The sequence below is a fragment of the Protopterus annectens genome, chromosome 1.part0 (assembly GCF_019279795.1).
Source record: "Protopterus annectens isolate FY-2018-M chromosome 1.part0, PAN1.0, whole genome shotgun sequence".
Lineage (NCBI taxonomy): Eukaryota > Metazoa > Chordata > Ceratodontiformes > Protopteridae > Protopterus > Protopterus annectens.
The window spans coordinates 386,462,495-386,480,689 of record NC_056725.1 but is presented as its reverse complement, the minus strand read 5'-3'; the positions used below and the strand labels follow the sequence as shown (position 1 = coordinate 386,480,689).

Sequence of the window (18,195 nt, the reverse complement as noted above, 5' to 3'; positions counted from 1 at the left end):
TAATTCCTTGCCTTCAACAAGAGTTTCGATGGTGGGCTCAAGCTTGTCACCTCAACAAAGGACAGCCTTTTACTCAACCTACAGCCAGGCAAACACTGACAACAGATGTATCGGATTAAGCCTGGGGAGCACACATGGCAGGAAAATGTATTCAGGGCAAGTGGCCCGCAGAGCAAAGGCATCTTCACATCAGTCAAAAAGAGATGTTAGCTGTACAAAATGCCCTTATAGCTTTCAAGGACATGCTGCATCCAGGACAACTGTTACTAAAAACAGACAACACCACAGTAATGTGGTACATAAACAAGCAAGAGGGCACTCACTCCTACCCCCTCTGCAGACAAGCCATGACATTGTGGAACACAGCTCTAAACTATCAAGTTCATCTTCAAGCACAATTCCTGCCAGGAGAGAAAAACACACTGGCAGACGACTTAAGCAGAAACATCATGGATCCCCACGAATGGGAATTGAATCCACAAATATTCAGAAGGATAACACAAAAATGGTGGAGCCCGGACATAGATCTGTTTGCATCCCCAATGAACTGCCAGCTACAGAAATTCTGCACAAGGAGTTACCATCCACAAGCATGGAAAGTGGATGCCCTCTCATTCAGCTGGAAAAACCTGCAAGTATACGCTTTCCCTCCACTACCTCTCCTTCCAAAGGTTCTCATAAAAGCCAGACAAGAAGAGCCAAAGATGATCCTGATTGCTCCAGACTGGCCACGCCAGCACTGGTACCCAATCTTAAGGAATTTAGCACAAGAACCACCGTGGATATTGCCTCAAATCCCACACCTGCTGACGCAGCACAACAATCAGATACTTCACAGTCAGCTACAGACCTTAAACCTAACTGCATGGAAAATTCCTTAGTCAAGCAAGCAATGCCTCTCTCCAAAGCTGTTATGGATGTCATTCTGGAGGCCAGAAGGCCTAGTACCAGGAAAGCCTATTCGGATAAATGGAAGAGATTCTGTGCCTGGAACCAGGCTCACAGCCTTGACCCTCTTGTCCCAAACATTCCTCAGATTCTATAATATTTAACTGAGATGCTGGACAAAGGTCTCTCTTTTTCATCCATCAATATCCACGCCTCTGCCATCTCTGCTCACTACAACACGGATCCTCCCAATTTTCGCTAATCTGTTGCTAAAACAGTACCTCAGGGGGGCTAAAAACATAAGACCGCCCCGTAGAGCACCTACTCTAACTTGGGACATCAACTTTGTTTTGGAAAAATTAACTTTACCTCCCTTTGAGCCAGCTAACACAGCAGAATTAAAATATATTTCTTGGAAGACTACTCTGCTCCTGGCAATAACATCAGCTCGAAGAGTTTCAGAATTACAGGCACTAATGGCAGTGGAACCTTTCCTCATTTTCCACCAGGACAGGGTGTCCTTGAGAACTAACCCTACATTTATGCCAAAGGTGGTTTCAAGTGTGGCTCTAAACCAAACTATTCACTTGCCAACTTTTTATCCAAGCCCACAGAAGAAAGGGGAGAGACTACTGCATTCTTTGGACATTCACAGGCAGTTACGCTTCTACTTGGACAAAACTAAAGCTTTCAGAAAATCTGAGCAATTACTGGTAGCATATGCTGCAGGAGCACAGGGAAAAGCCATTTCAAAACAGACCATTTCAAAATGGATAGGACATTGCATACGTTTCTGCTACACACACCATGGGAAACCTATAACTAGCAGCATTACATCTCACTCCACCAGGGCAACAGCCACATCAACTGCCTACCTCAGAGGAGTGTCTACAAAGGACATTTTGGAAGCAGTAACATGGAGTTCTGTGCATACCTTTACCAGGCATTACCATCTGCCTTTATACTCTAAATCCAGAGCTGGCTTCGTCACTGCTGTACTGCAGGGCCTTATAGCCACACCTAATGCCTTATAGAACCAGCCACCCTACCTCAGCTTTGGGATTCTACCCAAGTGTAATGACTGCAGCAGTGTAACACGATGAACATAGTACAGTTTTGTACCTACCATAAATGTAGATGTTCGAGTGTATATACTGCTGCAGTCCAGGTTACCCTCCCTCCTTCCCCTCTTACTTGCTGGTACGTACCTATGTCTTCTACCCTTTACTACCTATGGGGAATATTTGCTGGTAACTGAAAGTTGTTGTTTGTTTTTCTTATGTATGTTTTATTAGCAATTTGAATTGCCTACCTTTTGGGGGCACCTGACATCTGGGGCAAGAAAAACTGAATAAAATGACGTCGGCTGCATCTTGTATACCCCTGTCGCACTGACGTCAGGGAGGAGGCGACAGCAACCGACGCTGGACCAAGACTTTGGAACTCAGGCCGACTGGGGAACCGCCTGACGGCAGGATAACCCAAGTGTGATGACTGCAGCAGTGTGTACACTCGAACATCTACATTTATGGTAGGTACAAAACTGTACTTTATCTGCCTGCAGGCTCAGCCGGCCTGAATACCAGAGTCTTGGATTCCTGTGTCGGATGCTGTCTTGTTCTTCCATGACATCAGGTCGTCAGGGGTTTAAAACATGCAGCCGACACCATTACATCAGTCTTTCTTGCCACGCAGTGCCCGAAGCAGAAGCAGTTCGCAAGTGCCGGTCGGCCGACTCCTGAAATTTTCATTTTCGAGTTTCAGAACTGAAGTCTTCAAAAAAGCTAAGTACCCCATTGGGGATTCTTTTTCTTGCTCTTAACCAATGTCAGTAAATGTTAACAATTGTCTTACCTGTGGAAAGCAAATGCCTCAAAGATTTTCATTCGTACTGCATTCCTTGCTTAGGTCTAGACCATGACGTCCCTCGCTGTCGGTTTTGTGCCTTATTCATCCCCCAAACTATTCGTCATCCGTCTGTTTTTGCTGCAGATTATTTTGGTACTCTGTATAACTATCCAGAAATGGCTTCGGTAAGCCATCCGACTACCGATATTCCGAAAAAAACGTAAGGATAAAGACAGAGACAGACCGCATAGGTCCAAAACTGCTGACAACACTTCCGTTAAGCTAGTCGCCAGTTCGCCGGTACTCAGTGAGGCGCTTTTGCAGCCCCTGATACCCGCTACTTCAGATTCGCAGGCCTCTACTGAGACCCATTCGGAGTCCGGTATGCCGCGAGATGCTTCTTTGATTATGGAACCTGCGGATGTCTCTACCTTGGATGAGTCCAGAGCCTCTGTGCAGGCACCGGCTTCTGAGGGGTGTATTCAGGCCTACAGATTTGCATTTTAAACTAGTGCCATCTTCTTCATCCAGGCCTAAAACTCGACCCACGCCTAGAAAACCGATGTCCAAACCATATGGTCAGGCCCTTATGCCTAAAAAACAAATGCTTAGAATGGCTGAAGACCTTATTATTTTAATTAGGGGAAGCCAGCCTTCCCCCTCTTAGAGACCTAGAACTGATTTTCCTTCTGATTCTTCTGATCAGGATTCTGATATTTCTGTTTCTTCTGATTACGAGGATTTGCCCTTATCTACCTATGAGGATTTTGACGCAGAGGATTCCTTTCCCTCTGCTTCCCCTCCAGAAGATTTTTCTTTAGGAGAAATCTTGCACACTCTTAGGGAGCATTTCCGCTGGGAAAGCCAGGATTACTCTTGACTCCAAAAGGAGGCTTAGGGAATTCTTACTCCTTCCTCACCACAGGCCTTTAGCTATCCCTCCTGTTCTGGACATTGTAAATGATGCCTTCTTGGAATCTAGACTGTCCCCAGACACTCCTCCAGCTCCCAGAAAACCTGACAGGTATTTCAGAGTACCTGACTCTCACCAGATGTTCATCATGCATACAGCTGCAGTCATAACAGATGGGTTATCCTGCCGTCAGGCGGGTCCTCGGTCGGCCGAATTCCAAAGTCTAGGTCCGGCGTCGGTTGTCGTCGCTTCTTCCCTGACGTCAGCCAACGCCATCTTCTTCAGTCTTTCTTGCCGCGCGGTGCCCGAAGCAGAAGCAGTTCGCAAGTGCCGGTCGGCCAGCTCCTGAGATTTACGAAAATATTTCAGCCGAAGTCTTCTTGAAAGCCAAGTACCCCGTTGGGGAAACTTTTCTTGCCTCAGACCGATGTCAGACAAAGTTAATAATTGCATTTCATGTGGGAAGCAAATACCGCATAAGGATTTCCACTCTTTCTGTATTCCTTGCTTAGGCCCAGACCACGACGTCTCGGCCTGCCGTTTTTGTGCTAGATTCAACAAACGCACTATTAAGCGTCGGGCGGAGTTCGCCCTTCACTATTTTGGTAAAAAATTTAATTACATTATGTCGTCGTATTCTCCAACTCCAGTTTTGAGTAAAAGACGCAAAGATAAGGACCGACATATGAGGTCTGCGACTTCTACTGACACCACGCTAAGACAGACTACCGGTTCTCAGCGAGGCACCTACGCAGCCCCTGAGTACAGATGACACTTCATTACTGGTGTCTTCAGTACCCGAGGTCGCAGGCTCCTCGGTCCCCATTCCAACTACAGATACCGACGCCACTCTTGGCGGGGAAACTCAGTGTTTAGACAGGCCTGCCATTTCTCAAGGTGTCTTCAGGCCTTCCTCCTTCTCTATTAAAGCTTTCACAAAATCTAAAGCAGCCATGAAAACTAAAAAACAGGGACCTCAGACCCCCTCTCAAGGCCCCATGCCTAAAAAACAGATGCTCAAAATGGCTGAGGATTTGATTACTCTTATCAGAGGTTCTCAACCCCCCTCGGACAAAAGGCCCAGATTAGAGGAAGACTACCCTTCCTCAGATCAAGCCTCTATTACCTCTGAACATTCTGAGGACCAGGACTATACCTATTCTCCTTTTGAAGACTCTGATGCAGAGGAGTCTATTCCCTCGGTCTCCCCCCCGAGGACTACTCTTTTGGGGAAACCCTGCATACCTTGAGGGAACAATTTCACTGGGAAGGCCAAGATTACTCAGATTCCAAGAAAAGGCTTAGGGATTTTCTCTTGCTCCCCCAGCATAGGCCCCTGGCTATCCCTCCTGTTTTAGATATATTAGATGATGTGTACACAGAAGCCAGCCTCAACCCAGATTCTTTACCTCCAGCTCCTGTTAAACCAGACCGGTATTACCGGGTCCCTGATTCACACCAGTTCCTATACAAAAGCCATACTGCTGACCCAGAAACTATTTCACAGGGTCCTAAGGGAATTAAGGCCTCTACTGCTAAAAACCCATTACCTTCAGAGAGAGATTACAGAGCTTTAGAAAGGTGGCCAGAGCTTTAGAAAGGTGGGGGGGAAAGGTGTATACCTCGGCCACTTTAACCATGAGGGCATTAAACTGTCAGTTTTGTATGTTAAAGTATCAACAGTTTTTGTTATCTCAGTTGAAAAACAAAATGACACAACCAGAACAACCAGATTTAAAAGAGTTGCAGGATTTGTTGCATGGTGCAGAGCAAGTGGGTAAACATACCTTGCAGTGTGGTTTTGATGCTTTAGAGGCCTCATGTAGAGCTGCTGTTACAGGGTCAGTCATACGTAGATATGCTTGGCTCAAAGAGCAAGCCTTACCAGATCATGTCAAAGCTAAATTACTAGATGCACCTCTTCAAAAAGATGTATTGTTTGGTGTTAAAGCTGAGGAGGTACTACAGCAAATGGAGGAAAAAGTGAGATCAATGCAAACAGTAAAAGATTTCCTGCAGGTACAACCTCCACGTTTCAGCAGAAACTGGCCTTCAAAAAATTGGTCCTTTCCAGCCACAGACAGACCTCAAAGAGGCAGAAACAGACGCCCGAGGGGTAGAGGGCAACCTCAAGGATCATTCAGAGCCAGACAATGGCAAGCACCAACCCCAAGAGGTGGAGAAGATAGATCACAGTCATTTAGAAAGCAGACACAATGACTTCCCCCTTTACCTGCCAAGCAAAGCTTTAATGGCAGCACCTTTGGGTGGAAAACTGGCATTATTCTCAAAAAATTGGCATATTGTCACAAAAGACAAATGGATTCTGGACATTATAGACAGAGGCTACAGATTCAACTTTCACACCCTTCCAAAAATGAGAGGCATGCCAAACCTGCCACAAAATCAAAGGGCAGAGGCACAAAAACAAATTTCAGCTCTCATGGACATGAAAGCTATTCAAGAGGTACCTGCAAAAGAACAAGGTCAAGGGTTTTATTCCAGACTATTCCTGGTACCAAGGAAAGACAAAGATTGGAGACCTGTTTTAGACCTATCCATCCTAAACACACATTTACAGGTACCAAAATTCAAGATGCTGACATTACAGCAGCTTCTTCCCATGCTGGGCAGGGAGTCTTGGCTGGTAACATTGGACCTCAAGGAGGCATACCTGCATGTCCCTATCAGACAAGATTGCAGAAGATATCTCAGATTTTTTGCAGGTTCAACCCATTATCAATTCTCTGCATTGCCCTTTGGCTTATCTACTGCGCCCAGAGTGTTTACGAAATGTCTGGCATCAGTAATTGCCTTCTGCAGACTTCAAGGAATACAAACATACCCATATCTGGATGACTGCCTGATCCAAGCGGACAGCAAGGACATACTTCTGAATCACATGGCGTTTGTAATAAAACTGTTGAACTTTCTGGGATACACAGTCAACAAAAAGAAATCAAAACTAATACCCTCTCAAAAAATAATTTTCCTGGGTGCCAGCTTGAATACAACCACTCAGATGGCCTACCTCACGCCAGACAAACAAGGGCAACTATCTCAATACTTCAGCAAAATGGCAACCTTCACCAGGCTGACTGCAAGGAAAGTCCTGCAGGCTCTGGGATTCATGGCATCTTGCATCCCTCTGATCCCATGTGCAAAGCTGCATATGAGGCAACTTCAATGGTACCTAAAAAAACTTATGGTCTCAACACAGCCACAGTTTGGAAACAATTATACCACTCATTCCATGTCTTTAAAAGGAATTTCTGTGGTGGGCTCAAGCATGCCAAAGAAACATAGGTCTCCCTTTCTGCGTACCTCAAGCAACTCAAATCATCACAACAGACGCCTCGGACTACACCTGGGGGGCACACATGACAGATCAGTGCATTCAGGGAAAATGGTCCCAAAAAGAGAAGCACCTACACATCAACCAAAAGGAAATGCTAGCAGTGCAAAATGCTATTATGGCCTTCAAAGACCTACTGCATCCAGGCCAGCTCTTGATAAGGACAGACAACACCACAGTGATGTGGTACATAAACAAACAGGGGGGAACTCATTCATACCCCCTGTGCAGACTAGCCATGACCCTATGGAACACAGCTCTGGAATTGCAAATCCAACTTCAGGCACAATTCCTGCCAGGGAAGGAAAACACACTGGCAGACAGCCTAAGCAGAAATATGACAGATCCACACGAATGGAAGTTGCATCCTCAAGTTTTCGCAAAGATTACTCAGGCATGGGGACAGCCAGACATAGATCTCTTTGCTACCCACAGAAATTACCAATTGAAAAAATTTTGTTCAAGGACCTATCATCCACAGGCCTGGAAAGTGGATGCACTTTCTTTCAATTGGACAACGTTGACAGTCTATGCCTTTCCGCCTCTTCCTCTTCTGCCCAAAGTTCTATTAAAAGCCAGAGCAGAGAGGCCGAAAATGATTCTCATTGCTCCAGATTGGGTAAGACAACACTGGTATCCTCTCCTGAAGAGCCTGACACATTCCCCACCATGAATCCTGCCTCTAGTGCCTCTTCTGTTGTCCCAGCACAACTTCAAAACTCTTCACAGCCAGCTCAAAACCTTAAATCTAGCTGCATGGAGAATCCCTTGATTTCCCAACAGACCCTCCTCTCCAAGGAGGTGCAGGATGTCATCTTGGAGGCCAGAAGACCTTCTACTAGAAAAGCCTACTCCGCCAAATGGGAACGATTTTGTGCCTGGAATCAGAAAAAGGGCCAGAATCCTTGGGTAATAAATTTACCTCAAATTTTACAGTACCTAGCTGAGATGTTAAACAGTGGACTTTCCTTCTCCTCCATCAAAATCCACGCTTCAGCCATTTCGGCACAATACAACACAGATCCTCCTTTATTCTCTCATCCTCTCTTAAGACAGTTCCTCAGAGGGGCAAAAAATATAAGACCCCCAGGGAAACCACCAGTTCCTGCTTGGGACCTCAACTTCATATTGGAAAAGCTGACCCTTCCTCCATTTGAGCCAGCTGCTTCAACAGAACTACAATACTTGTCATGGAAAACAGCCTTCCTTCTGGCTATCACCTCAGCACGTAGGGTTTCGTAACTACAGGCCCTCATGGCTGTGCAACCTTTCATCATTTTCCATAAGGACAGAGTTTCCATATGAACCCAACCCTACCTTTATGCCAAAGGTAGTATCCAGTGTAGCCTTGAATCAGACTATCCACTTATCTACCTTTTATCCTAACCCACAAAACAAAGGGGAAAGACTACTGCATTCCTTGGACATTCACAGACAACTTCGTTATTATTTGGACAGGACAAAGCCATTCAGGAAATCCGAACAACTCTGTGTCCTATGCTACAGGTGCTCAAGGAAAGGCCATCTCCAAACAGACAATCTCAAAATGGATAGCCCACTGCATACGCTTTTGTTACTCATTTCATGGAAAAGCTGTGCCTTCAAGCATCAGATCCAACTCCACAAGGGCCACAGCTACCTCTGCAGCTTTCCTCAGGGGGGTTCCTACCAAGGACATTTTGGAAGCAGCCACTTGGAGTTCAGTGCACACTTTCTCCAAACACTATCACCTTCCACTTTACTCTAAATCTAGAGCGGGATTTGCCACAGCTGTCTTGCAGGGCATCCTTGCTCCTCCTAGTTCCTCTTAGTGCCTGCCACCCCTACTACTTAGCTTTGGGATTCTTCCCATCTGTTATGACTGCAGCTGTATGCACGATGAACATAGTACAGTTTTGTACCTACCATAAATGTAGATGTAGAGTGTTCATACAGCTGCAGTCCAGGTCCCCCCCCCCCCCCTCCATCCCCTCTTAGGACAGGCCTTATGACAAACACCTTCTCATACAACCTATTTGGGGTATTCTTTTATGGTGTATTTGCTTGCAACTACTGTTTTTTGATTATTCTATATTGCATGATTACATAAGTTTATGTTTTGCCTTCCTTCTGGGGGCACCTGACATCTGGGGCAAGAAAAACTGAAGAAGATGGCATCGGCTGGCTCTTTTATACCCCTGCCGCACTGACATCAGGGAAGAAGCGACAACAACCGACGCCGGACCTAGACTTTGTAATTCGGCCGACCGAGGACCCGCCTGACGGCAGGATAACCCATCTGTTATGACTGATGCAGCTGTATGAGCACTCGAACATCTACATTTATGGTAGGTACAAAACTGTACTTTCCTCTTCAAGAATCCTACTGTGGATCCAGAGGCCATTTCCCAAGGACCAAAGGGCATTAAGGCTACTGCTGCCAAAAATCCTACCCCTTCTGATAGAGATTGTAGAGCCGTGGACAGATGGGGTAAGAAGGTATACACTTCTGCTACTTTGGCCATTAGAGCTTTAAATTGCCAGTTTCATATGTTAAAGTACCAGCAGCATATTATGGGACTACTTAAACAGAAAATGATGTTGATTCCTGTCTGTGCTGAACACAAAGAATTACAGGATTTAATGCATTCTGCTGAACAAGTTGGTAAACATACTTTGCAATGTGGTTTTGACTCTTTAGAAGCATCTTGCAGGGCTGCTGTCACTGGGTCTGTACGTAGAAGGCATGCTTGGCTTAAGGAGTAAAACTTGCCAGATCATGCTAAAGCTAAATTACTCAATGCTCCCTTAAACCAAGACCGCCTGTTTGGCAACAAAGCAGAAGTCGTCTTCAAAAAGATAGAGGAAAAAGCTAAATCTATGCAAACTGTTAAAGATTCTGCAAGTACAGCCTCCCAGATTTAGTAGGCATTGGCCTTCAAAGAATAGGTCCTTTCCTGTCTCTTCCAGGCCTTCTCGGTCCAAACCCAGGAACAGCAGACCACCTAGGTTACAGTCTCAGGCTCTGCACAGGCCTAAGCAGTGGGGGGGCTCCCACTTCCAAAGCAGGAAGTAGTAAGATACCCCCCCTACGGAAAAATGTCACAATGAATTAACCTTAACCCTTCCAAGCCGTGCTCACCTGCCTGCTCTCTTAGGAGGAAAGCTCGCCCTGCATGCAAAAACTGGGAACTCAGTACCCAGGACAAATGGGTTTTAAATATAGTTTTCCAAGAATACAGATTCCATTTCCACAGCCTACCAACCTGAAACGGTTGGCCAGACCTACCCCCAAATCAGTGGGCAGAGGCTGAACAGCAGGTTCTCTCTCTTCTAAGTATCAGGGCTATTCAGCCTGTCCCAGTAGAAGAAAGGGGACAAGGTTTTTACTCAAGACTTTTCCTGGTACCCAGAAAAGACCGCTCCTGGCATCTTATCTTAGACCTCTCTATTCTAAACACCTTTTTGGTAATCCCAAAATTCAGAATGCTAACACTTCAACAGCTGCTTCCTATGCTAGGCAAAGATGCCTGGTTGGCAACCTTAGACTTAAAGGAAGCTTACCTGCACATTCCAATAAGGGAATCTTGCAGGAAATACCTACCCTTCAGGGCAGGCTCCATGCACCATCAGTTCTCTGCACTTCCCGTTAGCTTATCTACTGCGCCCAGGGTATTCACAAGTGTCTAGCTCCAGCCATTGCATTTTGCAGTAAGAGAAATATTCAAATATTACCCATACCTGGACGATTGCCTAATTCAGGCAGAAAGCCAGGACTTGCTATTAAAACATCTGGCATTCGTAAAGAAACTTCTAAACTCACTGGGGTACACCATAAACAAAAAGAAATCTCACATAGTACCCCGCCAAAAGATTGTATTGCTGGGAGCAAGAACACAACTTCCCAGATGGCTTACCTCACTGCAGAGAAGCAAGTTTATTTGACAACCCACTTCAAACTATTGGCCACAAAGACCCAGCTATCTGCAAGGAAAATTTTGCAAGCCGTGGGGTTCATGGCCTCTTGCATTCTACTAAGTCCATATGCAAGACTGCGTATGAGGAAACTACAATGGTATCTAAAAAGCCTATGGTGTTAACATTCTCAGGACCTGGAATCAATTATTCCTGTCATTCCTTGTATAAAGACAGAGTTCCTTTGGTGGGAAGAGGCCTGCTACTACAAGGGGCTTCCTTTCACTCTACCCCCTGCCACCCAAACCCTAACAACAGATGCATCAGACTAAGCATGGGGGGCTCACTTGGCAAGGCAGTGCATTCAGGGCAAATGGAATCCGAGTCAGGTGGTGCACCTGCACATCAACCCAAAAGAAATGTTAGCTATACAGAATTCCCTGACAGCCTTCAAAGACCACATCCTTCCAGGACAATTATTGGAAAAGACAGACAACACTACAGTTATGTGGTACATAAACAAGCAGGGGGGAACCCACTCGTACCCTCTGTGCAGACTAGCCATGGCTTTGTGGAACACAGCCTTGAGCTATGATGTGCACCTGCAAGCTCAATTCCTCTCAGGCAAGCTAAATTCACTGGCAGACGACCTAAGCAGAAATCTCCTGGACCCACACGAATGGAAACTGGAACCAAAAATATTCAACCTCTTGAGGAACAAATGGGGGCTCCAGAGATAGACCTATTTGCCTTCCCTCAGAACTACCAATTGGACAAATTCTGCAGAAGGACTTCCCACAGTCAAGCTTGGAAAGTGGAATCCTTGTCCTTTACCTGGGAAAGTTTCTCGGTTTATGCCTTTCCCCCACTGCCTTTCCTCTCGAAGGTTCTGCTAAAGATCAAACAGGACAAGCCAAGGACAGTACTGATTGCACCAGACTGGACTCGCCAGCACTGGTACCCCCTCTTGCACAGCATGATACTGCTGGAGCCATGGCACCTACCTCAGACACCTTCCCTGCTGTCCAGGCAGGCGGGACAGATTCTGCACCCTCAGCTTCAAACCCTGAACCTTGCAGTGTGGCTAATTCCTTGAGCTCTCCAATAGCATCCCTCAGTAAGCAGGTGTTAGATGTAATTCTGGAAGCAAGGAGGCCTAGTACTAGAAAATCTTATGCTGATAAATGGAAAAAGATACTGTTCTTGGAGCCAAACTCAGGGAATGGGCACAACGGTGCCCAGCTTACCTCATATTCTTCAGTACTTAACAGAAGTGCTCCACAAGGGCCTATCCTTCTCGTCAATTAAAGTTCATGCCTCTGCCATTTCAGCATATACTGAACCACCCCTCTTCTCTCACCCCCTGCTAAAGCAATTCCTCAGAGGAGCTAAAAATTTAAGACCCCCCCCCCCCCAGGCGGTCCCCTACTCCAGTCTGGGACCTTAACTTTGTTTTGGAAAACCTCACTCTCCCTCCATTTGAACCAGGTGCGACTGCAGAGTTGAAATTCCTTTCTTGGAAAACAGCCTTTCTTCTAGCCATCACTTCAGCGAGAAGAGTGTCTGATTTACAGGTCCTCATGGCAGTGGAGCCCTTCATTATCTTCCATGCAGACAGGTTTTCCTTCAGGACTAATCCTTCCTTTATGACCAAGGTGGTGTCTAGTGTGGCCCTGAATCAGTCCATTCATTTGCCTACCCTTTTCCTGAATCCACAAAACGGGAACGAATACTGCACTCTTTGGACGTGCACAGAAAACTTGGATTTTATTTGGACAGGACTAAGCCTGTCAGAAAATCTGAACAGCTGCTAGTTGGCTTTGCCGCAGGGGCAGAGGGGAAGGCCATTTCAAAGCAAACCATTTCTAAATGGATAGCCCATTGAATTCATTTCTGCTATAAGCACCATGGAAAACCTACCCCACAGGGGGTAAGATCACATACCACCAGGGCTGCATCTACCTCTACAGCCTTTCTCAGAGGAGTCCTTACCAGGGACATCCTAGAAGCTGCTACCTGGAGCTCTGTACCTACCTTCACCAAGCATTACCACGTGCCTATTTTTTCTAAATCCAGAGCTGGTTTTGCCACTGCAGTCTTGCAGGACTTAATAGCTGGCCCTAATGCCCTCTAACTTCCTCCTCCTCCCTTCCTTAGCTTTGGGAATCAACCCAAGTGTAATGACTGCAACAGTGAAACACGAAGAACATAGTACAGTTGTGTACACTTACCATAAATGTAGATGTTCGAGTGTATTCACTGTTGCAGTCCTGGTTACCCTCCCTCCAGCCCCCTGACTTCTCTTGGCTCTACCTTTCTTTCCTGTTTAAAGCTTTCTGGTGTATTTGCTTTTTGATGGAGGTGTAACATAACATATAATTGCTTCCCATTGTGGGGGCACCTGACATCTGGGGCAAGAAAAACTGATGTAATGGCATTGGCTGCATGTTTTATACCCCTGACGACCTGATGTCATGGAAGAAGAGACAGCATCCAATGCAGGAATCCAAGACTCTGGTATTCTGGCCGGCTGAGGGCTACCTGCAGGCAGACAACCCAAATGTAATGGCTGCAACAGTGAATACACTTGAACATCTATATTTATGGTAAGTGTACACAACAGTACTTTGGGGGGGGGGTGAGGGGGCACAGCCCTTCACTTTGTAATGTTGGGTATGGTGTTTTGTGTGGTTGGACTAATGATTTTTTTGTTCCCTTGGAAAAAATCTATGTTCTGGAAGTGTAAGTGTTGGACTGATGTTTACGTGATGCTGAAACTGCATTTGCTGTATTGCCATTTCGGCGAGATAATATAGACCCCTATAAGTTCCATATAATCAAACTGTTTGTATACAGTGCCCAACTTGCTGGCTTGGCTTGCATGAAATAGAAATGTAGAACTACTTTAAAGTATTAAAGGGGGCATTATAGCCATAGGATATCAGTTCTATTAAATGAGTTGGACGTAAAGAAGGGAGTGGGGGGAAGAGTATAACCAGTATCTGCAGTTCTTTGTAATCTGATGAGATTCAGTTTTTCTTACAGAAAGGACTGTACATACCACACACACTGTGCTCATCGAGTACAACTTTCCCTGTCTACACAGTCATCTCTCCATCCCATGATACCTGTAGCTGAATTTTAAGAGATTTCCCTTTCCATCTTTAGTTTAGAGATTTTGAGTGTAGATGGGTGACCTACCTCACTATTGAGCCCCCCCACCCCCTGTGTAACTTATATTTGTATTAACAGGTACCTTTCCCTTCATTTAAGGCATTCTGCCTTTAGGCTAGTGCCGACTTGACTTTTTAAACCTTTTCTCCTCTGTGTGATGATCTTCTTTCCCACTTTTCTTTTTGCTCCTTGCTTGTTGTTTGCCTTTATTATCAAGCTTTGTTGCCTTATGGATGACTCTTAATAGTGTTGTACATACTGGTTGTTTTTATATTCCGGTGTTAGCAGTTTAGGCCTCCAACTTGGTTGGATCTTTAAGTTGGCTTGTCTCTCATTTCTGCATTTTCCCCTTTTATACTCCTGCTTGGTAATCAATTGGCTTTGTTTTTCTGTTGGTCATTCGGTCATTTTGTGTAGATATGCCAGGCTTTTTAACATAAGGTTCTTCTGTTATTATGGTGGTTGTTGACCATTTCATTGAGCAACCAGCATCTCCTACATTGCTTTCTTTCCCATTTTGAGGGCATTAGTTCCATTTCCCGCCAAGTCTAGGTTCTCCCTTCCTTCTACTTAGTCTTGGAGGAAATTTCCAACTTTTTTCCTCAAGTTTATTGATGGTCGATTGCTCTAATCCCTTCCCTCTCTCAATTCTCTGAGAGGTGGGCATGTCAATTCCTCATGAGTGTACTTCCTTGCCTTTTGGTTTAAATAACATTTCAAAACTCCTGTGTTCTTTTGTGCGGGTGACAAAACACCAGTGTTTCCACATATTTTTCTGTCTGCCTCATGTACCCTGGCTTGGCTGGCATCTGGGATTCCTGCTATCAGTCCCTTCTTGACACCAGCTGGTCCCACATTGGCAGACTTGCTAAAGGGTTACTTATACAGCCTTGGTACTGACTATTTCCCATGGGATGTCTTTGGACCTGGCAAGAGACCATCCAACACTGGCTGGTTTGGCATTTGGGGTACCCTTCATTGGATACCTACCCTAACCTACCTGGTTACAGCTCCACCAATTGTTTTCCTTGCATCATCCACCTAATATTTGTAGGGTTAAGCGTGGGTTATGCATACTAGAAGCATTTCCTGTGCACCATTTTTTTGGGGTGAGACTCTTCCATTCTTTATAAGTTGTAATCCTGAAGAAACACTTTCATCCTGCTTATCTGTGTTTTAAGAATCTACCATAACAATGAGGCACTTAAACAATTTTGTCTTTATTTTGTAATAAAGGCTTAAAGACTGTTTTGTACTGTGTAGTGTGTTTTGAAAGGTATTTTTCTGCATTTATTTGAGTTTTTAAAATTTTATCTTTACTTGTTTTTTCTTTTACATCAGACATTAATATTGCCAAGTTTGCTGAGATTTCTGATGCATTTCTTTTTAAATCTAGGTGCCTGTTTTAATCCATGGATAAATTTGGGAAGATGTGGAACAGCTTAAAGTACAAGTGCCAGAATTTCTTTAGCCATGAAGGTGAAAACAGAAGTGAAGATGTTGATGTTGGTACAAATAGTTGTAGTCCTGCTAAAGATAAAAGCACTAGTCCCTCTGATCAATCACATCATGTGTATAAACCCTTGAGAAACAATGTCAGTTTAGCTGTAAACCCTTCACAAAATTCAGTGAGAAGGCGGAATCATAACTGCGTTTCCAACACCCCACAGATTGTTGAAGTATCTTTAGATAAAGAAAGTGAAGATTTTTGTAGCACTACAGGGTCTAGACTTGTACGAAGGGACTCTTATTCTCGACATGCTCCATGGGGTGGTAAGAAAAAGCACTCCTGCTCTACAAAACTACAGAGCTCATTGGACTCAGACAGATGGCTTACCAGAACAAGAAGTGGGTTACAAAGAAGAGAAAGGAGATATGGTGTCAGCTCAGTTCATGATATGGATAACATGTCCACCAGGACTGCTGTAGCAGGGCATTCTGTACGACAACGTTTACAAGATACTATTGGGCTTTGTTTCCCAATTCGAACTTATAATAGACATGCAAGGTCTTTCGTTTCAAATAAAAGAAAGATCCACTTGTCTGAACTGATGCTTGAAAAATGTCCTTTTCCTGCTGGATCAGATCTGGCTCAAAAATGGCACTTGATTAAACAGCATACAGCTCCAGTGAGCCCACATTCAACTTTTTTTGATACATTTGATCCTTCCTTCGTTTCTACAGAAGATGAAGAAGACCGACTCCGGGAGAGACGAAGGCTTAGTATTGAAGAAGGGGTTGATCCCCCCCCTCATGCTCAAATACATACATTTGAGGCAACTGCACAGGTTAATCCGTTGTACAAACTGGGACCAAAGTTAGCTCCTGGGATGAGTGAACTCTCTGGAGACAGCCGTACTCTGTCCTTAAGTGACTGTGACCCTGAGGAGGACACAACAACACTCTGTTTGCAGTCACGTAGGCAGAAACAGCGCCAGGTATCTGGAGACAGTAATGCAAACTTCAGCCGACAAGGGCCTTGGAAAGTTCACACTCAGATTGACTACATTCACTGTTTAGTACCTGATCTGCTTCAAATCACAGTTAATCCCTGTTACTGGGGTGTAATGGACCGTTATGAAGCAGAGGCTCTTTTAGAGGGCAAACCTGAGGGTACTTTTTTGCTCAGGGATTCTGCTCAGGAGGACTACCTTTTTTCTGTGAGCTTCCGTCGTTATAATCGATCCTTGCATGCACGTATAGAGCAGTGGAATCATAATTTTAGCTTTGATGCTCATGACCCTTGTGTGTTCCACTCCTCCACAGTTACAAAGCTTTTAGAACATTATAAAGACCCCAGCTCCTGCATGTTTTTTGAACCTTTGCTAACAGTACCCCTTAACAGGACTTTCCCTTTTAGTCTACAGCATAACTGCCGGGCAGTAATATGTAGCTGTACCACATATGATGGAATAGATGCACTTCCACTGCCAACCCTACTGCAGGAGTTCCTAAAGGAGTATCATTATAAACAGAAAGTTAGGGTCCGGTGGTTGGAACGGGAAACACTGAAGGTCAAGTGAAAACAACACTATGCTAGGATTTTGCTGGCTCTTGTAGTTGCACTACATTTTAGCTTTTTTTTTTCTGTTGTACTTCCCAAAAATATGCTTTACTGAAGTTCATGTGGCAGTGTTTAGGTTTATAGCAAAATGGTGCTTTAACTTTATTATTTCACATGCTTTTTAAATGCGTAGTTCATTGCTACAACTTCTTGAAACAAAGTAAAACGAGAAATTGCATGTGTACATCTGTACCTGAGCTTTCTGCTAATTTGTACATTTTGTGTTGTCTTTTGTGAAGCTGCAGGTTACAGTCAGTAACCCTGGAGCACACATGCAAAGAAAGGAGAGTAGCTGGTGCTTAAGTAATTGTTATTGTGTGTATCATTGATGTGCAATGCATATTACACAAATCATTTCAAAACTCTTAGTTTGACAATAAGACTGCTTACTGTTTAGGAAGAAACCACCGTCTCCATTTTTATCTTACCAAGTTAAAATACATCATGAACTCTCAAAATCATCTGATTTCTTTAACTAGCACTTGGAAAACAAAGATTTCAGAAAAAAGGGGAGGGTGGCACATAGGTAAATAAATGGCAGGTAGATGTCCTAAGCTGTGGTTTTTATCTGTTACATGTGTTCACATATCTTTAGTTTTCAACTGCTCTCTTCATGAAATGTAAGCTTATATATGAGTTAGTCCTGGATGATTTTGGGTTATCTGCCAAAACTGACAGGATGAGCACTTGTTAAATGTTTTAAGTCATGAGCACTTTAAAAAGAAATCAAAGGACATTTCATCATGAATTAAATTCCTTTTATTTGACTAGAACTAGCTTACAACTGCAGCTCTGTTATCGTGCTGTCATGTACCCATATGTTGAGCCCCAGTTCTTGTTACAGCTTGATGCTGCTTCAAACTGGGCTGATATAAACTATATTCTTTTCTGGTGACATTTTTAAAGTTCTTCACCTGTGTTGTAAGCTGCAAGAAGAAAGCACCTTTAAATTTCAAACAAAACTTTGAAGAAAGTTAATTTCAATCAAGTTTACAGAATTCTTTTTCATAATGTAGAATTCTGAGATTTAAGTACTTGAAGAGTTAGGATGGAGTTAAA

At 44.4% G+C, this 18,195-nt stretch overlaps 1 protein-coding gene across 1 annotated transcript in view; it reads left to right on the top strand.

Annotated features, from left to right (window-relative positions):
- The window catches only part of SOCS5 (suppressor of cytokine signaling 5), a 135,967-nt gene extending 118,296 nt beyond the window's left edge, over positions 1-17,671 (top strand). The window contains exon 3 of the mRNA XM_044060255.1: positions 15,469-17,671. Coding sequence (XP_043916190.1) covers positions 15,485-17,095 — 1,611 coding nt within the window. The 5' untranslated portion in view covers positions 15,469-15,484 and the 3' untranslated portion in view covers positions 17,096-17,671. The remainder of the gene's footprint in view (positions 1-15,468) is intronic.
- The last annotated feature ends 524 nt before the right edge of the window (positions 17,672-18,195 follow it).